This window comes from Pseudochaenichthys georgianus, chromosome 9, assembly GCF_902827115.2.
Source record: "Pseudochaenichthys georgianus chromosome 9, fPseGeo1.2, whole genome shotgun sequence".
Taxonomy (NCBI): domain Eukaryota; kingdom Metazoa; phylum Chordata; class Actinopteri; order Perciformes; family Channichthyidae; genus Pseudochaenichthys; species Pseudochaenichthys georgianus.
This window is the reverse complement of record NC_047511.1, coordinates 47,445,000-47,472,373: the sequence shown is the minus strand read 5'-3', so window position 1 is coordinate 47,472,373 and position 27,374 is coordinate 47,445,000. Positions and strand designations below refer to the sequence as shown.

Here is a 27,374-nt window from a genome sequence, read left to right as displayed (position 1 = left end):
CTCGACGGAACAACTCCAAATGTAAAAAAAAAGCCGATCGCCCTGCCTACACTGCGTTGCTACCCCAGGTCCTAAACTGTAATGGAAATGCGCCACGGCCTCGGACGGCCAGCGAGGCAGCCCGAGGCCTGAGTGAGGACGGGTTAGGGACGCTTAAACGGGGCTACCCCGCTGCAGTGGAAATGTGCCATAAGGCTAGCTGGTCCATTGTAAAGGTCAGTCCACCTTAAATGAGCAGTGGGTGTTCAGTAGGTGAAAGACAGGACACGGGAACTTGGTCCTGAGGAGATGTAACGATTATTAAACAAGAAATATTCCAGTCAAGGGGTCAAAGAAATGAACATTTGTGATTATTCGCGAATCTGTTGCAGATGGGTGAAATCAGTATACATGTACAGTGGGGCAAAAAAGTATTTAGTCAGCCACCAATTGTGCAAGTTCTCACACTTAAAAAGATGAGAGGCCTGTAATTTTCATCCTAGGTATACCTCAACTATGAGAGACAAAATGAGAAGAAAAAAAATATCACATTGTCTGATTTTTAAAGAATTTATTTGCAGATTCTGGTGGAAAATAAGTATTTGGTCAATAACAAAAGTTCATCTCAATACTTTATGTACCCTTTGTTGGCAATGACAGAGGTCAAACGTTTTCTGTAAGTCTTCACAAGGTTTTCATACACTGTTGCCGGTATTTTGGCCCATTCCTCCATGCAGATCTCCTCTAGAGCAGTGATGTTTTGGGGCTGTCGCTGGGCAACACAGACTTTCAACTCCCTCCAAAGATTTTCTATGGGGTTGAGATCTGGAGACTGGCTAGGCCACTCCAGGACCTTGAAATGCTTCTTGCGAAGCCACTCTTTTGTTGCCCGGGCGGTAGGGCTGTGCATCTTCACTGGTCTCACGATTCGATTACGATTATCCTGTCAACGATTCGATTCAATTCGATATCCCGATGCATCACGATTCATACCATTGCGTTGCATCCTCAATTTTCTATATTACTGCACATGGCTTATTTTTCATCAATGCATACATGCAGTAAATACATATGAACTCTCTTTTTATTATTTAGAAAGTGCTTCAGAAATCAATAACATAAATGTCTTGACATTAATTTATAAACCAAAATAAATTAATTGTATAGGTCTAGCCTCCCTATATCTGTGTGTGAAGTTGTTCCATCCTCAAAAAACAAAAAATAATGCTTCTGCAGTCTAGCTGCAGCTTCTAGCAACGGTCTGCTGTTAAAAAAGGACACTGAATGTCCTGAATGTGGCATCACACACAGGACTTGAGTCTGAACACAGTAGACAACAGGAGTATTTACAATAACATATACAAACAAAAATACTGCATGTGGATGCACACTTACATTCTCTGTCTTACTGTTACATAAATCCCATGAATGTATGAGATTAAATTAGCTTCATTATATCTCAGTGATTAAGTGAATAATAAAGTTTATATCGGGTCACTATCAGCCTGTCACTCATTATTTTCAGGGAGGGGGCGGGGTTTGGAGGAACAGAGGAGATGGTGATCGCGGAAGCTTTTTTCCTCCTGCCTTCACAAACTTTACACACGTATATATCGTCTGAAAATTGCTAGAGGACATTCGTACTCTGCAATCCAAGACTTAATTAAATCCACCAAAAACCTGACATGAAAAAATGTTTCCTGTGGTATTGGTATCTTGACTAGCAATTTAGTTAAATTGTTTCGTTTATTAACGCTACAACATAGCGTTCCGTGAGTCGGTTGTCGTTGTTGGGTGAAAAGCAAACAGCTGTTTGCTGCGGAGCGCAGCGCGAGTAGGCTCCCGTGAGCGAGAGCGTAACGCGATTATTTTTTAAAAAACATAAATCCCTGTGTCTCTGCGCCGCAGCGACACGGAGTGATTCAGAGCGGGTCCTTATGCTGTTGGTTCTGGACTGGTGTTCTTGTGTTGGTGGATAAAGCAGACTGCTCTGTGTTTGGTGTTGTTGTGCCGCTGTCACATCTGTTCCCTGATCTCTGCGTCACCCGCCAATTTTATATTAAAGTGACACAAAAAAAAACGTTATAGTAAAGCCACGGCCGGAAAATCAGGAAGCAACGTTACTACGCTATAACCGATTATTTTCCGTCACTGCATCGATACCGAATCGTCCACGTCCGCATCGCAATGCATAGTAGAAACGATTATTTTCAACACCCCTACCGGGCGGTGTGTTTGGGATCATTGTCATGCTGAAAGACAAAGCCACGTTTCATCTTCAATGCCCTTGCTGATGGAAGGAGGTTGTCACTCAAAATCTCACGATACATGGCTCCATTCATTCTTTCCTTTACACGGATCAGTCGTTCTGGTCCCTTTGCAGAAAAACAGCCATAAAGCATGATGTTTCCACCCCCATGTTTCACAGTAGGTGTTCTTTGGATGCAACTCAGCATTCTTTCTCCTTCAAACACGTTTGGTTGAGTTTTTACCAAACAGTTCTATTTTGGTTTCATCTGACCATATGACATTCTCCCAATCCTCTTCTGGATCATCTAAATGCTCTCTAGCAAACTTCAGACGGGCCTGGACATGTACTGGCTTAAGCAGGGGGACACGTCTGGCACTGCAGGATTTGAGTCCCTGGCGGCGTAGTGTGTTACTGATAGTAGCCTTTGTTACTTTGGTCCCAGCTCTCTGCAGGTCATTGACAAGGTCCCCCTGTGTGATCATTTTGACCCCACAGGGTGAGATCTTGCGTGGAGCCCCAGATCGGGGAAGATTATCAGTGGTCTTGTATGTCTTCCAGTTGATTTCTTCACACCAAGCTGCTTACCTATTGCAGATTCAGTCTTCCCAGCCTGGTGCCGGTCTACAATTTTGTTTCTGGTGTTCTTTGACAGCTCTTTGGTCTTGGCCATAGTGGAGTTTGGAGTGACTGAGGTTGTGGACAGGTGTCTTTTATACTGATAACGAGTTCAAACAAGTGCCATTAATGCAGTTAACAAGTGGAGGACAGAGGAGGCTCTAAAGGCTAAAGAAGAAGTTAGGGAGGGAGAGGGGAAAAGTTACAGGTCTGTGAGAGCCAGAAATCTTGTTTGTTTGTAGGTGACCAAATACTTATTTTACCGAGGAATTGACCAATTAATTCATTAAAAATCCTACAATGTGATTTCCTGGATTCTTTCCCCCCATTCAGTCTCTCATAGTTGAAGTGTACCTAGGATGAAAATTACAGGCCTCTCATCTTTTTAATGGTAGAACTTGCACAATTGATGCCTGACTAAATACGTTTTTTTCCCCACTGTATATATGTAGCATTAGGTCATCAGGATACAAAATAGGTATTATTAATTAATATGTATTCCCTTACAGTTACAGAAGCAAAAACAATCAGATAACTCATCCTATATCTCTATATGGAAACTTGGACTCCTCAATCCAAAATAAAATGGTTCATCAACAGTCATACATCAGAAAATCAGTATGACAACAACATTAAACATATTGTCCACTTGTGTTGATAAAGATGGAGATCATTTAAGTCTTATATGAATGTTGTACAACAATGTTAATCCAGTCAGACAGATTTTTCTCATATGTGAACCAGGGTTTCCGTTAGCCGGTAATTACCGTTTTTTAGCTGGTAAAATTTATTAAAAACCGGTAAATTCAAAACCTGCCGGTCAAAATGTCTGGTAATAATTAGGGAGGCTCCGATCGATCGGCCGCCGGTCATTATCGGCCGATATTCACTCTTAATAGTTTGATCGGTGCTCTCTATAAAGGCCGATCAGGAGAGCTGGATCTGATCGATATGGACATAAACGCGAGTGAAGTATAACCGGACGCGAGAGAGAGATCAGATCAGCTGCTGAGACTGACCGAGACACACAGCTCTGTATAATCACCTGAAGCCCCGCCCTCTGTTTAGCGAGCTGCAGGAGCTGCATGAGAAACTGACGGGCTGTCAGGAGAGAGAGGGAGGGAGAGGGGAAAAGAGAGGATCAGAGTCCCGTGTTATTATTCAAATGTAATGTAAACTTTTGAATAATGTACGTTATCTACTACAAGTAGTTTGTTTGAATGTAATAGTTTTGTTGTTTGTGGAATAATTTATTGAAAAATGAATCTGAATTTTTGGATCTGTTACGATTATAAACTGAAGCAATATAAAAATGAGCCCCGTGAACTGAGTTTTAAACTGAAGCATATCTGCTCATAGTCCGGTAATTACCTGCTAACGGAAACTCTGCTACACAACTCTTATTATTATTATTGAAATATGACCGGTAAGTTTCAAATTTGTCCGGTAAAATAAATTCTGCGCGGACATTTGACCGCCGAGAAAAAATCCTAGCGGAAACCCTGATGTGAACTGTCATAAGACTTATTTATTGTCCTCCATCAGCTTGTTTCCATGTGTTCAGCTGAGCTGCTGATTGGAGGCTCTGCCTCTCCGTTATCCTCAGTTTTAATTTCATTAAGCTGTGAGGACTGACGACCAACACAATTGTGTCTTTTGAAATCACGACACCATTTAAATCTTTTGTCACAAATATTGCAGCTGTATATTTCCTCTCCTGTGTGGATTCTCATGTGTGCCTTTAAATCTATATTCCGTCGAAAAGATTTCACACAAACTGAGCAGCTGTGTGGTTTCTCCCCTGTGTGGATTTTCACGTGTTCCTTTAAATGTTCACTCCGTGAAAAAGATTTCTCACAAACTGAGCAGCTGTGTGGTTTCTCTCCTGTGTGGATTCTCATGTGTCGATTTATACTTTGTTTCTGTGCAAAAGATTTCATACACACAGAGCAGCCAAATGGTTTCTTTACAGCACTATGGCTTGAATCACTGACAAATTCCTGTCTATTTTTCAGTGAGTTTGAGCATGACGCAGGTTCTCTAGTCTCCTTCCAATCAGCACTGTCTTCAGTGTCAGGTTCAGAAGAGTCTCCAGTGTCAAGTTCAGAAGAGTCTCCAGTGTCAAGTTCAGAAGAGTCCCCAGTGTCAAGTTCAGAAGAGTCCCCAGTGTCAGGTTCAGTCTTTGGTTGTAAACTGCTCTCTGGATCTGAGTTCCTGGCTGGTTCTGGTCCTCGACAGTCATCTCCATCAGCTTCTGTTTCCATGTGTTCAGTTTGTCTTTGATGAGGCTGTGAGGACTGAGGTTTCTCTTTATCATCTTCACTCTTCACAGGGTCAGGAGTGAAAGTGGACTTGATGATATCAGCCTCCTCCAGCTCCTGAAGCTGCTCTCCCTCCTGACTGATCCTGAGTTCCTCCTGTTCCTGCTTAATGTGTGGGGGGGGCTCTGGGTCCTCCTGGTCCAGACTGGTGCCCCACTCCTGCTGGTCAGGGAGAAGCTCTTCTTTAACCACCACCAGCAGCTGGACATCTGCAGAAAACAGGAAGCACACAGCCAGAAAAAACTGTTAAGTATTAGCATTTATAAATCTAATCACCATTACAATGGGATACATTTTACAGCCCTAATTAATGCCTTTGTTTTTATATTTTCATATTATCTTTCTTAGTCCCACCTATTGTGTGTTTGTGTTGGCTCAATTCTTCTGGTTTAGCACTAGCTGCAATGTAAACAATGAATTGTATTTGGTATCTTTCACAGATACACTACCCCTATAGTATATAATTAAAATACTCTGTTAAAATTGAAATCCTGCATTCAAACCTTATTTAAGTAAAAGTATGCAAGTATCATCAGAACATTGTACGGCACCTTCTTATGTCATAGTAATGATGGTACAGTAAAATGTTCCCTGTCAGTGTTTAATTTATGATGTTTCTTGATTATTTGGTATGTTGCATTTTAGTGCTGTTCATGTTCAAAATTCCGCTTGTATAAATTATTATAGATGAGGGAACCTGCTAAATATTAAAATATGTGTTTTTTATATACAGCACCAGTGAAAAGTTTGGACACACCTTCTCATTCAATGGTTTTTGTTTATTTTAATTTGTTTCTACTTTGTAGATTAATACTGAAGATATCAAAACTATGAACATATGGAATTATCTAGGTAACAAAAAATTGTTAAAAAAAAATCCAGAATATGATTTTTATTTTAGATTCTTCAAAGTAGCCCTCTTTTGCCTTGATGACAGCTTTGCTCACTCTTGGCTTCTCTCAGTCAGCTTCATGAGGTAGACACCTGGAATGGTTTTCAATTAAAACGTGTGCCTTGCTAAGAGTCAATTTGTGGAATGAATTGCCTTCTTAATGTGTTTGAGACCATCAGTTGTGTTGTGCAGAGCTAGAGTTAGTGCACAGTGGAAAGCCCTATTTGACTGCTGTTGTAATCCATATTATACGGAGCCCCCTAGGGGACATGGAGTAGAAAAGATATTGCAAAACCCCGTTGCAGTTTTTAGACGGTCCCTAAGCACTCCTCTCCCTCCTCCAGCTGCAGATTGTGACCAATTATTGAAGTTTAGCTCGGATGACGGCGCATATCGAACTGTTCTGATAAAAATGACTATGTAGCTCGTTGTCTACCTTTGTACAATCATGCCGTTTGTATGTTTACAACATTATGTTCATGAGTTATTGATCCGCGAAATTCGAATCTGTCAATAACTCAACACAGAGTATGCTTCTCTTGAGGTGTTTTTCACTTATGTGAAATCATTACATTTTAGTCAACTTTTAGTCAAAATGTTTTCTCTCTTTAAACTAATTCAGTTGGGCAAATACAGGAATCTGACATTGGAATCAAGGGGACAGTATCAAGTGTTGAAATTATTAAAGCAACATGTCACTCTCTTAACACTTTACTTGTGTAATATCTAGGGATGGGTATCGTTAAGGTTTCTAACCGTACTACTTACTCTTGTCGATACTGCTTATCGATCTGGTACTTTAACGGTATTCTTGTTGTTATTTTTTAAAGGGAAAAACTAAACAAATTGTTAACCGAATTAACATTGCTTTTTTTAAATGTGGAAACAATTACTAGATAATTCCATATGTGTTCTTTTATAGTTTTGATGTCTTCAGTATAAATCTACAAAGTAGAACCAATTTAAATAAATAAAAAACTTTGAATGAGAAGATGTGTCCAAAGTTTTGACTGCATCTAATACTAGTGTATATCTCTCAAAATATATTATACACCCATTAAAGCACCTCAGATTAGGTATATACATACACAGAATATATTATAAATACATGTTGACAATAATTGATTAATGAGGATTTATATTAATGTTTTAATTAATTAATGACCCTATTCTTTATCAAGTAACACTCTAGATGTGTTTACTTTATTATTGAACATATTTATTCATTGATTTTTTTTGGATGAATTATTCTCCCGCAATTTGAATTAATCCAAAGTATTGTTTTTATTTGCTTTTTACACATTTAAAAAGAAAAGGTGAATAAAGAAGCACATTAAAACTAAATTATCAATTTATGTCACATTTAATCAACTAGTGCCTACATGTATCAGGGTTTCCCACACATAGACATTACTTGGGCGGGCCGCCAAGGTATATTAACGGCCAAATATTGGCACAAAAAAAACTGGTAGTGGCCTGGCTGGGTGTATAATTTCCGGCCTGAATTATTGTCTCGGTCCGGCCCTGCTTGTACCTGTTCGCTCTGCCATCGCGTGAAGGGTATGCTCACACATTTTTATTTATTTTTATTAGTCCGCGACGCCATCTGCGATCGATTAACTTGTGGACAATGACGCCATCTGCAATCGATTAACTTGTGGACAATGATCCCTCACTCGACGCCTCCTGTACCCACGCCCGGACTGGCCATCGGGAGGATAAGATAAGATAAGACTTTATTCATCCCGAAGGAAATTGTTGTGCCAGAGTAACAGTAACAGTAACAAAATACAACAAACACAATAAACACAGCAGAAAAAGAGCAATCAAACATCCACCGACAACATGAAACATAGAAACATAGATGGTCACACAATCAATGCAATCATTATTAGCAGTATTCAGTAGTTTTCAGTAGTTAGTAGTGCAAAAATTAAAACGTAGTGGCAGTTACGTAATTGCACATTATCATAGCATTATTAATAATAATACTAATACTAATAATAATATAATATAATATTGCACATAGTTATGTATAGCAGCGAGTGTAATTGCAATGATGGTAATTATATTGATATATTGCACATAGTGTTGGTGTGGAAGGACCGGGGGGTTTCCCGATGGCCTGGCCTGTTAAGTGGCCTGCTGGCCTGAGGATTTGTGTGGGTCTGCCTCACACAGGGTGACTGGCTGTCCACATCATGTGACCTGCCGACATGGCCACTGTCATACAGATCATAAATCAAAGCCCTTGATTGTGTGTCATTCAAGCTCCGGATAACTACAGCTACCACAAATCCAGTTCAACATACCCTGGATATGTTTGAGTTAGCTGGCTTACCTAATCCAAAACAAACGCGCTCTCGTTAAGCGGTCCTACGACGCTGGTTATCAACTCAGTAACTCAAGCCAGGGTTTCTCTGTCCGGCTGAGTGCGCGTTCACATGCAAGGGGCGGGGCTAGCAACATTTGACCAATCAAAAACATGGACAAGCGTACTGACAGTGCAGCGTCATACTTCCTGAATGAAAAGTCAACTATAATATTATAACAGACATATGAAGAAGTTAAACTTAAAAACATCCATGACTTAAACACTTTATCCTGGATAAAAGCCACATAGCTACAGCTGCAAGGTGAATACAGCTGGTAAAAGAAAAAGTGTTTGAATGCGTACATTAACAGGTTTATGATATCACTGCCCCGTTTAAGACACGAGTGGATCTGACTTTAATTACATTTGACTCTAGTGTTTCGTCAACTTAACCTGTTAGGCCCCAAGCCTGTTTTTCAGGTCTCTCGAATGACATTTCCAGAACAAATGACCATAACTACACTTCTAAAAGGGGAAAATGAATAAGCTTTGTTCTCAAAGTAATGATAAACCTGTGAGTTGGATGTAGATAAGTCAGAATCAATATATATATTTTTTTATTTTAAAGAAAATTCAGATTGAACATAGTAAAAAACTGTAAATTATAGTGTCCGTCCAAAAATTCTTTTTTAATTATAATGAAAACCGGTATTACCGAAATAACGGTTACTGGTGGCTACGGTATACCCTACTGAAATCAGATCCGGTTTCGATACTTTACATTCTTTTTTTTTTTTTTAATTAATTTTGATGTGATGGCGGGTGTTATAAATTAGATTGCATAATCGTTTTTCTTCATATTTTATGTATTTTTCATTGTTTGTTCAATACTAGAAAGGTAAAAGTCCCACAAATGAACTGTGATAGGATTTGTTTTCTCTCACCAGTGAAGGTAAATGTTGATTTTAAAGATGAGATTTGTTTGTTTGTGCAATGCCGAGATCTCATGACCTTTATTCTATTATGTATTTGTTCTCTAGTCGAATCTCAGGTTTAACATTAATTATAACGGTGCTATAACGCTCTGTTTGCATTGTCAATATGTGCTATTTACGCGGCACACCTGATGGCGGGTGTTATAAAAGATATTCCATATCGGTTTTCTTCATATATTTTTTATGTATTTTTCATTGTTTGTTCAGTACTAAAAGGTCTAAGAAGTGCCACAATTGAATTTAATATTTATTTGACATGTTAAATATATCGTAAAGCGCTTCATGGGAGTAATTGTGGGATGATACATTTTCAAAGTATCATGATATGTATCGGTTGAGTATCGGTATCGTTCAGTGGTATCGGTATCGTAAAAAAGTCAACGATATGCATCCCTACCTCTGGTGGCTACCATTAGCAGCTCATTTTTCTTCTCCGATTTTTGCATTAAAATGGAATTATGGATTATCAATAATTTGTTCAAAGTGACAGACACATTGCTATAACCTATGGATTAACCTTCAGCCACGTTTTTTGTCGTTTTAATGCCATTGAACACGACTTTTGATCAGAATAACAGCTAAGGTGAGCATATCTCCGTGTTTTGCTACCTAAAGCTAAAGTTGTGTGTTGTCTGCATTTGCTTCCCCTGTCGCGAGTTCTGATCGCTCAGTGATGATACTTATATTTCTATAGTATGTGGAATCACAGGATGTTATCTAAGCTTGTTTGTGTAGATCCAATAAGTATATCGATCGGTATAGCTATTGTTCTTTGCTAACGGGCTTAATATTGTTTTGCCTGTGGCTAATTCAGCGAGGTTCAGCGTTAGCTTTGAGTTTTTTTTTAAAGATAAATAAAAAAGATCAGTTGGCTGAGTTTCTTCCCGTTACATAGATATGAAACATTCATAGTTTATTAAATCTTAAGAAGCCCTCAGACACTTTTGCTTGCAGATGTTGTGATTTCGGCCCCTTTGGCGGGTCTGTGGGCCTTAAGAGGTTTTAATGTGTTGCTTAAAATAATACTTCTGCATACAATATGTGACACTGTAAGTGTTGCACGGCCAGATACGGCTCAAGAAGCTGAATCAGATAAAGAAATATATGATATATTATGATGTGATGTGATGTGATATGAATGAGAATGGGACACATCGACGTCTGCACTCACAGTGCCGCGGACTGTACGTAATGTTACTTTGATCCGGTTACTTATGTTGTGGCAGATATTTAAGTAAGCTTTCAGTAACACTTTATATTAAAAAGGTACACAAATTAACCATCAACTAGTTGTTAATTAACATGCATATTAGCAGTATATAGGCTCTTTAGTAGTCATTATAAAACACTTATTAATGCCTTATTCTACATGACCATATTCTACAAGTAATAAGCCATTAGTTGAGTGTTTTTCCTCAATAACCCTCTAATTAGTGATTATTGATTGTAAATAAGGAAGTTGTTGTACATGAGTCTTAATATGCTCAATATGGGCCTAGTAAGGCAGCAGTACCACACGAATAATGGTATATTAGAATCCATATATATGTGGAGGCGCCGGGCAGGAAGTGGACCGGTCAGAGCATCCGGCACATCCCCAAAATAAAACACATTTTGCAGACCCTATCCCTCCGTAGTCTTTCAAGTAGGAGGAGAAATGCCAGCGTTCTCCTCCGGTTTACAGGCACTGTGTAAATTATATATATATAGAATAATTATGATGATGAATGCATTTTTTACCACTAAAATACAGCAACACATCTTTGATTCATGTCGTTTATAACTGGGATATTACAATTATTATTAACTTTGTCTGTACAAAGTAGCCTGTCCAGGAAATATGCCCAAATCAACAAAAACTGCGAGCCGGCAGGCAAGATGTTCCGCTTCTGAAATGCGCCTGGTATAGTATGATGACGGGGGAGGCCGGACCAAAACCGCGGCGCAGCCATGATGAGACGCAGACGGACCCAGTGGAATCGAGGGGTTAGACACTCTGTCCTTAGAAGGAAAAACTTCCAGAGAAAACCCACAGTTTAAAGGGAAAATGGGAGAAATCTCAGGGAGAGCAACAGAGGAGGGATCCCTCCCCCAGGACGGACAGACGTGCAATAGATGCCGTGTGTAAATTGAAAAGATAATACATTTACAACATAGGTAGACCAAATGTTGTTGTGAAATGCATGTGTCTATAATAAGAAGATGAATCCACGAGGATGTCAACAATCCTGTGGGAGCCATCAGGGAAGTAGTATGATGAGAGTCAGGCAGGACCACAGTTAAGGACGCTCTGAGTGTTTAGATCGTTAACTTAGTCTAAGTTATCTCAGTGGGTCTCAAACGGTTTGGTCACCATTTATGTAAACACATATTTCCATTTGAGGGGGGAGTGATTACTAAAGTATGCATGAATACAAATAAAAAAATGTAACTTGGTGAAAAAAGCTAAGATACACTTTTAAAACTTGTTGAGAGCTAAAACTAGTCTTTACTGCTGGAGAGGAGCAGGGGGAGAGGGGGGAGAGGAGGGAGAGGCTGATTCAGGAGTCCAGACACACTCACAACTATAAATGAACCAAAAATAAATAAATAAGTTTCAGTGTTTTTTCATATTGGATATGGTATGTTATTGGTTATGGCCATGTTCTTATGACAGGGTTCTTATACCTTTTCCAAAGTCAAATTCAAGCACTTTTCAAGGTGCATTTTCAAGCTTTTCAAGCATCTTACAGCTGTTGTAAATTACATATTTATATACACATACTCAAATGATTATTTCCCTACCTCACATTAAATCAGATGTTCTTTATGCTATAAACAACCAAATGTGTGTTTCGTGATAGCATTCTACACAAGGATGAAAAATTAAAGAAAAGAAAACTAAGTTTAATATTTCAAAATTAGTGATCTGTACGTAGACTAGGCCTCCCATATAACCTGTCTGAGCCAATATAAAACAATCGGCCAAATAACTTTTCAATACATTATTGATTGCTATTTTTGAGGTACTTTTAGGTTGGCAGTAAACACAAGTCAGAGGTACATGGTGTACTGTTACTCCACTACATGTATTTAATCCCTTTAGTTACTTCACAGATGTGAATGAATGATGTGTAATATAATCAAGTCTTGAATCAGACTTTAGTTCCACCTGGAGTAAATCCACCAGCTACCCTGCAGTCTACAAATTCAAACTAGTTGCACCTTTACCAGCTTTGAGAACACTTTAATGATCAATCATTATAAAAACATATCATATATTATTCTGAAATGGACCAATCTGCACAACGACTACTTGTACTGTCGCTACTTTCACTATATTTTTTTTGAGAATACTTTTCTACTTTTACTTGAGGAACATTTTGAATGCAGGACTTTCACTGTAACAGAGTATTCCTACACTCTGGTACTTCTACTTTTGCTAAGTACAAGATCTGAGTACTTCTAATTTCACTACAAGATCTTAGTACTTGTACTTGTACTCAAGTACAATATCTGAGTACTTATTCCACCTCTGGTAGTGTATTAGTCTGAATTGTAGCCACAAAATCACGCAGAGCTGCATAAAAATAGACTCACAATGGTAACAAGTGGAAAATAATATTTACAAATGTGTACAATGACTTGTAGGTAATTGTGACTACTCAAGACACCTGACTTATACATCTTCAAAGGAAGACTGTGTTCATTCTACAATTACATGGCATTAAAGCAACATGTAGTTTTACTTGTATAATACTTCAATTTTATATAAAAGACAGTTTGTTTTCATCTATTTTCAAATAAACAAAGTCTTGGCTTTCAGAATATTAAACTTGTTTTGGCAAATTCAGATGATAAATACAACTTTGAAGCTTCGACATAATTACAAGCAGAGAACGGACTAATGTAACATCACAGACGCACAGAGAAAAATGCAAAGACGTAACAAGGTGAATGAAATGTCAGCTTTGATGTGTGCATTAGACAAATACATGTATTCATACACCATGGATCATCTTTTGGGAGCAACAAAAAGGTAATTCAAGCATTTGTCCTTTAACACGATTCAAATGATCTTAAATTAAATGATTTTACTTGGGCATATGTTAAAATTGGCAAACTGTAATAAATGTTTGTTTTGTGTGTAGAGCATTGGTCTGCAAAAAGTGGCCGAAAATAGGGAGATGGGCATGCCTAACCGTTGCTCACCCCAAACAACAGGACTCATCGTCATGCGGGGTGTTTGTGTGCAAGGTAAACATTTGATTATATCTGTTGCTATTTGTCATTATTAAAAAGTCCTCAAAATTATACTTATCAGACACTTTTTAGCTTGCAGAACAGATATTGTCTGGGGAAAATATCGACTACCCTGTTGACCAGAAGGGTGTGGCCATGTTGCGGCTGGACATGTCTCTGGTGACAAATTCAGGGATACAGAACTCTACCAGGTAAACTTGAATGTGTCTATATTGCCATTAAACTACATTATCTTCTTTTTTGCAGATGACCTATCCCAGCTATGTAGGGCTTGTGGGGAGCTCAGCTCATTGGCTGAAGGGGACATTTATACGTGGGTATGTAGAGAAATGCATGTCCTTCTGCTGGAAGACTGGGATGCACCTTGGATAGGTTACCTCAACATCACTGGGTGAATACTCACTATCACACAGCTATTGCAAATGTATAGTTGAATTCACCTAACTTGCATGTCTTTGCACTTTCGGTGGGCACTGGAGCAGCTGAAGGAACATACCAAGACAGACTCCAAACAGAAAGGACCACAGCTAAGATTGTAACCCTATATCTGACACCCATTGCCATACTATGTAAAGAAATAATGTCTAAGGAAGTTAAAATGGCTTAATTTTACATCCTAATCAGGATGAGTGATGTGAACCTGACAAAATGTTTGACAGTATTCTAAAGTATTTCTCTTTTTCCCTGTCAGATTGAGTGCACCACCTGCAATATGTGGCATCACATAGGGTGCGTGGGACTGCCCTCCCCCACAGAGGATGAGTATTTCTGCCCATCCTGCACATCTTGATGGCAGAACACTTCCTGCGCCAGCCCAGAGTATACCTGCCTTAGGAGCTGCTGATCCAGTTATACTCTCTACTCTGTCTACCCATAAGCCCCCCCCCCCTCTCAATCAACTTCCTCTTGAATGCCTTTTCTGTTTATTTTACTATATTCATTTGTTTGCCTATCCTTGTTTGTCTACCCTCCCTCATACTGTAAAGCGTATTTGAGTTGGAGAAACGCGCTATACAAATATAATGTATTATTATTACTCTGCAATAATCCAGTCTGTTCTCCGTCAATTCAATTCCTTTATTTATCCAGGTAAAATCCCATTGAGATCAATGATCTCTTTTTCAAGGGAGACCTGCATCCATCACTGTGTGGTTTGGATCCCAACAGGACAGAAAAAGGCTATGTTCCTTGTATGTGTATACATACTTGCCAAATAAAGCTGATACCATCAGTCAATAGGGGTGTAACGGTACACGTACCGAAATTATTCGGTACGGGCCCTTCGGTTCGGTACACATGTGTACCGAACGAATATAACGTTAAACGTAAAAAATTGAGAACGTGAACAACTTCTTGGAAGTAATCTCAGGTGCTGCGTCGTAGCATTCAGAGTAATTTGCTCCCATTGTGTTCAACACGTCATAGAGCGAGCAAGTCATTTCATTGGACGAGCTGGTCAGAGGGATGCGTTCAAATGTAGTCAGTAATTTGAGGAACTGTCGAAATGGCGAACGCAGATAAAGTTGAGCTCGAAAATCCTCCAGCATCATTGAAGTCTCCGGTTTGGGAACATTTTGGTTTCGCAGTTACGTACAAGGATGACGGACAAAGACAGGTGGACCGAACCAAACTTCAGACCGAGCCAAAGCTATTACAAACGGCAAATACCCTTATGTTGCCATGTTAGCAAAGCGCTACCTGGCTGTATCTGCTACTAACTCTGTCCCTAGCGAGAGGGTGTTCTCCACGGCAGGAGACATTGTTAGTGCCAGCTGATCTGCCCTTTTGGCAAGCAATGTGGACAAGTTCATCTTTCTTTAAAAAAACATGAAATGACAAGCTAGTCCTAATGTCAAACTGGCTGCTTAGGTACTAGTACAGTACAGTACAAATACAGATTATTTCAGTTCATCGAAAAGCTGCACCTTAATGTTTATTTTATTATATTTTGTATTTATTTGAGTGAATACATTATTCACAGTTTAATAATAATTGAAAAAAAATATGTTATGTTTTGTGATAATTTTTTCTGCTGTACCGAAAACGTACCGAACCGTGACCTAAAAACCGAGGTACGTACCGAACCTTAATGTTTGTGAACCGTTACACCCCTATCAGTCAATAATGTTTCTTTTTAAAAGTTTAAAAGTGAAGAGGCACAACGTGACTACGTAAATGCACTCTCCTAAAAAAGTGGGAAAAGGTGAAAAAGAAGTGAGAAACAGGAATATACACTAAAAAGTGCTATCCCTGTAGACTATGATAACCATAGAGACCAAGCGTAAAGAACAGAGGTCAGTCGGCACCACGTTTAAATAATTAATTAAGTTTGATCTAATTTTAATTGTAATCCTGATCTTGATTTCATTACATTTTAATATTTTTCAAATTCATTAATTATTGATTGCTTTCATTGTTGTTGTCTTTCCTTCTGTCACACTAATGAGTAAGTCTACTATAGGCTACAGAAGCAAAGCTTGCATTTCACATTAGAACATGAATTTGGCCACTGTTATTATAGTTGCAATATGTAAGATTAGCCCTTAGCACACCATAGGGGACATGATGCCTATGCTGTTATGTATTTTTATTTTGGTGAGTCCGTCGCAAGACAGAAAAGACAGCCAGTATTGCTAGAATATAAACCTTTTTTAAATTGCATTCTGTTTCTAGCACAACAGCTTTGGTCCAGGTTTACATCCCATCAGCTACTGCATTAGCAGACAGAGCAAAAGGAAATGGGGGCCTATTTAGAAAGTTAGCGTTTAAAAAATGTCTATATTGTGAGCATAATGTCATATTACATTATATTGTACAGCATAATGTTGCATGGAAAATATCACGAAACACATGGCCTGATTTGCATATTGGAACTTAATGTGTGCACTAGAACACATTTATATGTAAAACTAACACTTATCACAACATAATGTGGGCTTGCAGGCTGATAAACTAGGATATCTGATCTCGGTGGGTCTTAATGAGGTGATTGATGACACAGACCTCAGTCAGTATACTATATTATAATATGTATATTATATGGCTTAAAGTGTACATATATTCGCTCACATTATAAATGATGGTCGGGTTGCATGTTTCTGGAACTTTTTAACAAGGTTAATCTAAAATATTATAGTGTGGTGTAGGGGTGTAACGGTACACGTACCCGTACCGAAATTATTCGGTACGGGCCCTTCGGTTCGGTACACATGTGTACCGAACGAATATAACGTTAAACGTAAAAAATTGAGAACGTGAACAACTTCTTGGAAGTAATCTCAGGTGCTGCGTCGTAGCATTCAGAGTAATTTGCTCCCATTGTGTTCAACACGTCATAGAGCGAGCAAGTCATTTCATTGGACGAGCTGGTCAGAGGGATGCGTTCAAATGTAGTCAGTAATTTGAGGAACTGTCGAAATGGCGAACGCAGATAAAGTTGAGCTCGAAAATCCTCCAGCATCATTGAAGTCTCCGGTTTGGGAACATTTTGGTTTCGCAGTTACGTACAAGGATGACGGACAAAGACAGGTGGACCGAACCAAACTTCAGACCGAGCCAAAGCTATTACAAACGGCAAATACCCTTATGTTGCCATGTTAGCAAAGCGCTACCTGGCTGTATCTGCTACTAACTCTGTCCCTAGCGAGAGGGTGTTCTCCACGGCAGGAGACATTGTTAGTGCCAGCTGATCTGCCCTTTTGGCAAGCAATGTGGACAAGTTCATCTTTCTTTAAAAAAACATGAAATGACAAGCTAGTCCTAATGTCAAACTGGCTGCTTAGGTACTAGTACAGTACAGTACAAATACAGATTATTTCAGTTCATCGAAAAGCTGCACCTTAATGTTTATTTATTATATTTTGTATTTATTTGAGTGAATACATTATTCACAGTTTAATAATAATTGAAAAAAAATATGTTATGTTTTGTGATAATTTTTTCTGCTGTACCGAAAACGTACCGAACCGTGACCTAAAAACCGAGGTACGTACCGAACCTTAATGTTTGTGAACCGTTACACCCCTATCAGTCAATAATGTTTCTTTTTAAAAGTTTAAAAGTGAAGAGGCACAACGTGACTACGTAAATGCACTCTCCTAAAAAAGTGGGAAAAGGTGAAAAAGAAGTGAGAAACAGGAATATACACTAAAAAGTGCTATCCCTGTAGACTATGATAACCATAGAGACCAAGCGTAAAGAACAGAGGTCAGTCGGCACCACGTTTAAATAATTAATTAAGTTTGATCTAATTTTAATTGTAATCCTGATCTTGATTTCATTACATTTTAATATTTTTCAAATTCATTAATTATTGATTGCTTTCATTGTTGTTGTCTTTCCTTCTGTCACACTAATGAGTAAGTCTACTATAGGCTACAGAAGCAAAGCTTGCATTTCACATTAGAACATGAATTTGGCCACTGTTATTATAGTTGCAATATGTAAGATTAGCCCTTAGCACACCATAGGGGACATGATGCCTATGCTGTTATGTATTTTTATTTTGGTGAGTCCGTCGCAAGACAGAAAAGACAGCCAGTATTGCTAGAATATAAACCTTTTTTAAATTGCATTCTGTTTCTAGCACAACAGCTTTGGTCCAGGTTTACATCCCATCAGCTACTGCATTAGCAGACAGAGCAAAAGGAAATGGGGGCCTATTTAGAAAGTTAGCGTTTAAAAAATGTCTATATTGTGAGCATAATGTCATATTACATTATATTGTACAGCATAATGTTGCATGGAAAATATCACGAAACACATGGCCTGATTTGCATATTGGAACTTAATGTGTGCACTAGAACACATTTATATGTAAAACTAACACTTATCACAACATAATGTGGGCTTGCAGGCTGATAAACTAGGATATCTGATCTCGGTGGGTCTTAATGAGGTGATTGATGACACAGACCTCAGTCAGTATACTATATTATAATATGTATATTATATGGCTTAAAGTGTACATATATTCGCTCACATTATAAATGATGGTCGGGTTGCATGTTTCTGGAACTTTTTAACAAGGTTAATCTAAAATATTATAGTGTGGTGTAGGGGTGTAACGGTACACGTACCCGTACCGAAATTATTCGGTACGGGCCCTTCGGTTCGGTACACGTGTGTACCGAAGTGTACCGAACGCATATAACGTTAAACGTAAAAAATTGAGAATGTGAACAACTTTTTGGAAGTAATCTCAGGTGCTGCGTCGCAGCATTCAGAGTAATTTGCACCCATTGTGATCAACGCGTCATAGAGCGAGCAAGTCATTTCATTGGACGAGCTGGTCAGAGGGATGCGTTCAAATGTAATCAGTAATTTGAGGAACTGTCGAAATGGCGAACGCAGATAAAGTTGAGCTCGAAAATCCTCCAGCATCATTGAAGTCTCCGGTTTGAGAACATTTTGGTTTCGCAGTTACGTACAAGGATGACGGACAAAGACAGGTGGATCGAACCAAAACTGTTTGTCGGCATTGTTCAACTAACATTGGTTACCCGGCTGGCAATACATCAAACTTGCACACTCATTTGAAAAGGCATCACCCGAACGTGAATATCACCGGTACCAAAAGACTGAAGTGCAAACCCAACTCCCACTAGCATTTAAGCCTCCACCACTCGCAAAAACTTCAGACCGAGCCAAAGCTATTACAAACGGCAAATATCCTTATGTTGCCATGTTAGCAAAGCGCTACCTGGCTGTATCTGCTACCTCTGTCCCTAGCGAGAGGGTGTTCTCCACGGCAGGAGACATTGCTAGTGCCAGCAGATCTGCCCTTTCGGCAAGCAATGTGGACAAGTACATTTTTCTTTAAAAAAAACATGAAAATACAAACTGGCTGCTTAGGTACTAGTACAGTACAGTTCAAATACAGATAATTTCAGTTCATCGAAAAGCTGCACCTTAATGTTCATTTGATTATATTTTATATTTATTTGAGTGAATATTCATAGTTTAATAATAATTAAAAACCCTAAACTAATAGTTTATGTTTTGTGAGTACTAGTACAGTAAAGTTCAAATACAGATTATTTCAGTTTATCGAAATGCTGCACCTTAAATGTTTATTTTATTATATTTTGTATTTATTTGAGTGAATACATTATTCACAATTTAATAATAATTAAAAAAAAATATGTTATGTTTTGTGATAATTTTTTCTGCTGTACCGAAAACGTACCGAACCGAACCGTGACCTAAAAACCGAGGTACGTACCGAACCGAAATGTTTGTGAACCGTTACACCCCTAGTGTGGTGGTTTCGATACGTCGTGTTGATCCGTGGCGCACTCATAACGCACAGGGCTGGAGTGGCTTTTGCTGTTGGGACTCGGATTTGAGTCCAGCATGAACTTTTTTGTTATTTTCATGTCGATGGACACTGAATTATTATGTTTGAATAGAGGATTCCTAATATTGTTTGCCGAGACCAACATTAATGACCGATCAGCATTTTAAAGTCTAATATCCCTGCACATGCAGCAATGACATTTCTGCTGCTATCTTTGCAAAACGAGGTAACAGTCACATCTTATCTGGATGAGTGCTGCAGAATGCCGTTTTTATAAGGGATGTATGTGTGTGTCTTTCATATTAAACATGATCGCTGGTAGATAGCCACAGAAGTCGTAACACAGTTTAACCTGGGCGGATCCCATTTTCCCCTGGGTGGATCCCAGTTGACCCTGAGCGAATCACAGTTTACCTGAGCGGATCACAGCTGAACACTTCTCCATGCTGCTTTCAAACTCTGAGTAAACAACGTGCGCTTCACTGGGAGGCTGTCTGAAGGTGTACACATGTCTCAGATGGACTTGGTATCACATTAGGAACGATATTCAGTGATAAGTCGGGCAACAATAGCTGGTTTTAAGGATGTATTCGAGCGGATCACAGCTGAAGAACTTTCTCCACGCTGCTTTCAAACTATGAGTAAACAACGTGTGCTTCACTTGGAGGCTGTCTGAACTGAAGGTGTACACAGGTCTCAGATGGACTTGGTATCACATTAAGAACGATATGCAGTAATAAGTCTGGCAACAATAGCTCGTTTCAATTATGTATTGGAGCTCGCAATGTTTTGAACAGACATCCCCAGTCAACTCGTTTTTCTTTTTGTAGTCCTCGCTGTTCGCGTCCGGATATCGCCATCGTAACCACAACCTCACCCCCTGGTACTGAATGTGCATTAAAGTGTTCCTATCCAGCCAAATATACCAAACGATTTATGTAAACGACAGAAGAATCAACTTCCTCTTGAATGCCTTTTCTGTTTATTTTACTATATTCATTTGTTTGCCTATCCTTGTTTGTCTACCCTCCCTCATACTGTAAAGCGTATTTGAGTTGGAGAAACACGCTATACAAATATAATGTATTATTATTACTCTGCAATAATCCAGTCTGTTCTCCGTCAATTCAATTCCTTTATTTATCCAGGTAAAATCCCATTGAGATCAATGATCTCTTTTTCAAGGGAGACCTGCATCCATCACTGTGTGGTTTGGATCCCAACAGGACAGAAAAAGGCTATGTTCCTTGTATGTGTATACATACTTGCCAAATAAAGCTGATACCATCAGTCAATAGGGGTGTAACGGTACACGTACCCGTACCGAAATTATTCGGTACGGGCCCTTCGGTTCGGTACACATGTGTACCGAACGAATATAACGTTAAACGTAAAAAATTGAGAACGTGAACAACTTCTTGGAAGTAATCTCAGGTGCTGCGTCGTAGCATTCAGAGTAATTTGCTCCCATTGTGTTCAACACGTCATAGAGCGAGCAAGTCATTTCATTGGACGAGCTGGTCAGAGGGATGCGTTCAAATGTAGTCAGTAATTTGAGGAACTGTCGAAATGGCGAACGCAGATAAAGTTGAGCTCGAAAATCCTCCAGCATCATTGAAGTCTCCGGTTTGGGAACATTTTGGTTTCGCAGTTACGTACAAGGATGACGGACAAAGACAGGTGGACCGAACCAAACTTCAGACCGAGCCAAAGCTATTACAAACGGCAAATACCCTTATGTTGCCATGTTAGCAAAGCGCTACCTGGCTGTATCTGCTACTAACTCTGTCCCTAGCGAGAGGGTGTTCTCCACGGCAGGAGACATTGTTAGTGCCAGCTGATCTGCCCTTTTGGCAAGCAATGTGGACAAGTTCATCTTTCTTTAAAAAAACATGAAATGACAAGCTAGTCCTAATGTCAAACTGGCTGCTTAGGTACTAGTACAGTACAGTACAAATACAGATTATTTCAGTTCATCGAAAAGCTGCACCTTAATGTTTATTTTATTATATTTTGTATTTATTTGAGTGAATACATTATTCACAGTTTAATAATAATTGAAAAAAAATATGTTATGTTTTGTGATAATTTTTTCTGCTGTACCGAAAACGTACCGAACCGTGACCTAAAAACCGAGGTACGTACCGAACCTTAATGTTTGTGAACCGTTACACCCCTATCAGTCAATAATGTTTCTTTTTAAAAGTTTAAAAGTGAAGAGGCACAACGTGACTACGTAAATGCACTCTACTAAAAAAGTGGGAAAAGGTGAAAAAGAAGTGAGAAACAGGAATATACACTAAAAAGTGCTATCCCTGTAGACTATGATAACCATAGAGACCAAGCGTAAAGAACAGAGGTCAGTCGGCACCACGTTTAAATAATTAATTAAGTTTGATCTAATTTTAATTGTAATCCTGATCTTGATTTCATTACATTTTAATATTTTTCAAATTCATTAATTATCGATTGCTTTCATTGTTGTTGTCTTTCCTTCTGTCACACTAATGAGTAAGTCTACTATAGGCTACAGAAGCAAAGCTTGCATTTCACATTAGAACATGAATTTGGCCACTGTTATTATAGTTGCAATATGTAAGATTAGCCCTTAGCACACCATAGGGGACATGATGCCTATGCTGTTATGTATTTTTATTTTGGTGAGTCCGTCGCAAGACAGAAAAGACAGCCAGTATTGCTAGAATATAAACCTTTTTTAAATTGCATTCTGTTTCTAGCACAACAGCTTTGGTCCAGGTTTACATCCCATCAGCTACTGCATTAGCAGACAGAGCAAAAGGAAATGGGGGCCTATTTAGAAAGTTAGCGTTTAAAAAATGTCTATATTGTGAGCATAATGTCATATTACATTATATTGTACAGCATAATGTTGCATGGAAAATATCACGAAACACATGGCCTGATTTGCATATTGGAACTTAATGTGTGCACTAGAACACATTTATATGTAAAACTAACACTTATCACAACATAATGTGGGCTTGCAGGCTGATAAACTAGGATATCTGATCTCGGTGGGTCTTAATGAGGTGATTGATGACACAGACCTCAGTCAGTATACTATATTATAATATGTATATTATATGGCTTAAAGTGTACATATATTCGCTCACATTATAAATGATGGTCGGGTTGCATGTTTCTGGAACTTTTTAACAAGGTTAATCTAAAATATTATAGTGTGGTGTAGGGGTGTAACGGTACACGTACCCGTACCGAAATTATTCGGTACGGGCCCTTCGGTTCGGTACACGTGTGTACCGAAGTGTACCGAACGCATATAACGTTAAACGTAAAAAATTGAGAATGTGAACAACTTTTTGGAAGTAATCTCAGGTGCTGCGTCGCAGCATTCAGAGTAATTTGCACCCATTGTGATCAACGCGTCATAGAGCGAGCAAGTCATTTCATTGGACGAGCTGGTCAGAGGGATGCGTTCAAATGTAATCAGTAATTTGAGGAACTGTCGAAATGGCGAACGCAGATAAAGTTGAGCTCGAAAATCCTCCAGCATCATTGAAGTCTCCGGTTTGAGAACATTTTGGTTTCGCAGTTACGTACAAGGATGACGGACAAAGACAGGTGGACCGAACCAAAGCTGTTTGTCGGCATTGTTCAACTAACATTGGTTACGCGGCTGGCAATACATCAAACTTGCACACTCATTTGAAAAGGCATCACCCGAACGTGAATATCACCGGTACCAAAAGACTGAAGTGCAAACCCAACTCCCACTAGCATTTAAGCCTCCACCACTCGCAAAAACTTCAGACCGAGCCAAAGCTATTACAAACGGCAAATATCCTTATGTTGCCATGTTAGCAAAGCGCTACCTGGCTGTATCTGCTACCTCTGTCCCTAGCGAGAGGGTGTTCTCCACGGCAGGAGACATTGCTAGTGCCAGCAGATCTGCCCTTTCGGCAAGCAATGTGGACAAGTTCATCTTTCTTTAAAAAAAACATGAAAATACAAACTGGCTGCTTAGGTACTAGTACAGTACAGTTCAAATACAGATAATTTCAGTTCATCGAAAAGCTGCACCTTAATGTTCATTTGATTATATTTTATATTTATTTGAGTGAATATTCATAGTTTAATAATAATTAAAAACCCTAAACTAATAGTTTATGTTTTGTGAGTACTAGTACAGTAAAGTTCAAATACAGATTATTTCAGTTTATCGAAATGCTGCACCTTAAATGTTTATTTTATTATATTTTGTATTTATTTGAGTGAATACATTATTCACAATTTAATAATAATTAAAAAAAAATATGTTATGTTTTGTGATAATTTTTTCTGCTGTACCGAAAACGTACCGAACCGAACCGTGACCTAAAAACCGAGGTACGTACCGAACCGAAATGTTTGTGAACCGTTACACCCCTAGTGTGGTGGTTTCGATACGTCGTGTTGATCCGTGGCGCACTCATAACGCACAGGGCTGGAGTGGCTTTTGCTGTTGGGACTCGGATTTGAGTCCAGCATGAACTTTTTTGTTATTTTCATGTCGATGGACACTGAATTATTATGTTTGAATAGAGGATTCCTAATATTGTTTGCCGAGACCAACATTAATGACCGATCAGCATTTTAAAGTCTAATATCCCTGCACATGCAGCAATGACATTTCTGCTGCTATCTTTGCAAAACGAGGTAACAGTCACATCTTATCTGGATGTTTTTTATAAGGGATGTATGTGTGTGTCTTTCATATTAAACATGATCGCTGGTAGATAGCCACAGAAGTCGTAACACAGTTTAACCTGGGCGGATCCCATTTTCCCCTGGGTGGATCCCAGTTGACCCTGAGCGAATCACAGTTTACCTGAGCGGATCACAGCTGAACACTTCTCCATGCTGCTTTCAAACTCTGAGTAAACAACGTGCGCTTCACTGGGAGGCTGTCTGAAGGTGTACACATGTCTCAGATGGACTTGGTATCACATTAGGAACGATATTCAGTGATAAGTCGGGCAACAATAGCTGGTTTTAAGGATGTATTCGAGCGGATCACAGCTGAAGAAGTTTCTCCACGCTGCTTTCAAACTATGAGTAAACAACGTGTGCTTCACTTGGAGGCTGTCTGAACTGAAGGTGTACACAGGTCTCAGATGGACTTGGTATCACATTAAGAACGATATGCAGTAATAAGTCTGGCAACAATAGCTCGTTTCAATTATGTATTGGAGCTCGCAATGTTTTGAACAGACATCCCCAGTCAACTCGTTTTTCTTTTTGTAGTCCTCGCTGTTCGCGTCCGGATATCGCCATCGTAACCACAACCTCACCCCCTGGTACTGAATGTGCATTAAAGTGTTCCTATCCAGCCAAATATACCAAACGATTTATGTAAACGACAGAAGAAGCGATCGAAATGTGTATTTCAGTCGAAGGCCACGCCTCCACATCTGTCAACCAGTTGATCCGGGAACCAGTTAATCCGGAACACCGGCAACGTCCCTTTATTATTATATTGTCTAAACGGCATTATGTAAATTGCGCAATGCGGTGACAGGCGACACAGAGGTCCACACACAGTGTACCCCCCGTTGGCAGTTCACGAGCACGTCGTCCATAGTGTCTCCCCGCCCCGTCCGCCCAGTAAAGAAATCCCCACTACATCACTGATTAACAAGTTTCATTTGTGGGCCATATTTCATTGTACTTTTTGAATTAGCTGAGGACCAATTCAAAATGGCCAGCGGGCCGTACTTGGGACACCCCTGGGTTAAAGTGTTAATTAAGAGTAAAGGGAACAGACCTGCTCTGTGTATCCGAAGATGAGGCAGTAAAACAGCGTCCAGTAGTTTCTGGAGTCTCTCGTTCTCCTCTTTGGAAAGAGACAGCTCCTCCTCGTACTCTGCTATCGTTTTTTCAAACAGAGCAAATATATCTTCAGCAGCAGCAGTGAGTCGCTGCTTCTTCAACGACAGCAGAATGTGGACTTTACTCATGTTTAATAGATCACCTTTTCCTGCAGACTTCGTTAAACACACCGTTTCTCTCTCCATCAAACTCTCAATCTGACTATTGTTGCTAACGTGTTTCCAGCTAGCATGCTAAGCTAGCTCCTATAGTCCGAGGTAAACGCTCCAGAAAAAAGAGCACTGAGTCCATTCAGAGGTTTATCCAGACACACAGATGATGGATCAGTAGTGCTGGAGCTCACACACACTTTATCTGGAACACAGAGAGAGAGAGAGAACCGTAGCGTCGAGATGCCACATGGATCCAGGTTCTCCTTCTTCTCTCGGTTTTTCTTCATCTTCTTTTTTAGTGTTTATTGGCGGTTGGCAAACCAACTTTTAGGTGCATTACCGCCACCAACTGGACTGGAGTGTGGACACGAGACTATGCAGAAAACAATAAACAAAAGAAACAAAACAAAGAACCAAAACTCTAGATTATTTTAAATGTATCAATGTATCTTAGAAACCTAATAATCTCACAATATATATTGCCTGATGTTTTACCTAACAGCCCTGATAGCGACAAGTCATGGAATTTTGCTTTCTTGAGTGTCTGGAAAAGCACATTTCTCTGAGTACTATATTTCCTGCAAAGCAGTAAAACATGCTCAACACTTTCTGGCTGGCTGCAGTGTATACACGTTCCGGTTGGATGCTTTCCTATTATACTTAATGTATGATTGAGACCTGTATGACCTATTCTCATCAGAGAAATGACATTTTCCTCTCTTCTTTTAAACCCCACCTTCCTTCCATCCCCAACATACCTTTGAATTTTATAAAGATGTCTTCCTGTATCACTAAGGTCCCAATGATCTTGCCATGTTGTTTGTGCATATTTCTGTATGAATGTTTGATCCTCCGCTTTGCTGATTGGAACTTCTATGTCTCTGTTCATAATTCTGAGTGTTTGTTTGTCCAGAATATCCACCTGTTCATTACCCTCCACACCAACATGAGCAGGAACCCAGATGAAACGAGTTGCTATGCCTTTGATTTGCATTTTATATAAAATTAGAAATATTTCATTTATTATGTCCATTCTAAATGAAGATCTGCCTGATCGTGTACTCGATAATGCTGAACAGCTGTCAGATGCAATTGCACTATTATGTATTTCTTTCTCCTCTATCCATTTCAATGACAACACCAATGCCAACAACTCTGTGGTGTATACTGACACATGGTCTGTTACCCTTTTCTTTATATGTGTATTACTCACTGGGATATAAACTGCTGCCCCTGCACGCCCTGTCTCTGGATCTTTGGAACCATCTGTAAATATGATCGGACACCGTAATCTTCTTTGGTCCCCTCCCCAATCTGATCAATGATGACATGTATAGCCGCATGTCATAATTTCAGCGCTGGTTGTCTTGGTGGTGCCCAGCAAACAATGTGGGCTTCGTAAATAATTGGACAGCCTTCTGGGGAAAACCTGGTCTGATTAAGAGAGACGGCATTCACCCTACTT

General features: G+C 39.3%; 1 protein-coding gene across 1 annotated transcript; it reads right to left on the bottom strand.

Annotated features, from left to right (window-relative positions):
- Positions 1–519: 519 nt before the first annotated feature.
- LOC139434524 (zinc finger protein 696-like) lies at positions 520–26,185 on the bottom strand. Its single transcript, XM_071204471.1, has 2 exons — positions 25,693–26,185; positions 520–5,375 (listed from the first exon to the last, which is right to left on the bottom strand). The coding sequence occupies exons 1-2, from the start codon at positions 25,940–25,942 to the stop codon at positions 4,387–4,389; spliced, it is 1,239 nt and encodes a 412-aa protein (XP_071060572.1). The 5' UTR covers positions 25,943–26,185; the 3' UTR covers positions 520–4,386.
- Positions 26,186–27,374: the final 1,189 nt, after the last annotated feature.

Excerpts from the sequence above, each read along its gene's own strand:
- LOC139434524 (XM_071204471.1), bottom strand. The coding sequence starts at position 25,942 with ATGGAGAGAGAAACGGTGTGTTTAACGAAGTCTGCAGGAAAAGGTGAT. Across the intron at positions 5,376-25,692 it reads TCTTCGGATACACAGAGCAG|ATGTCCAGCTGCTGGTGGTG; the intron begins GTCTGTTCCCTT and ends TGTTTTCTGCAG.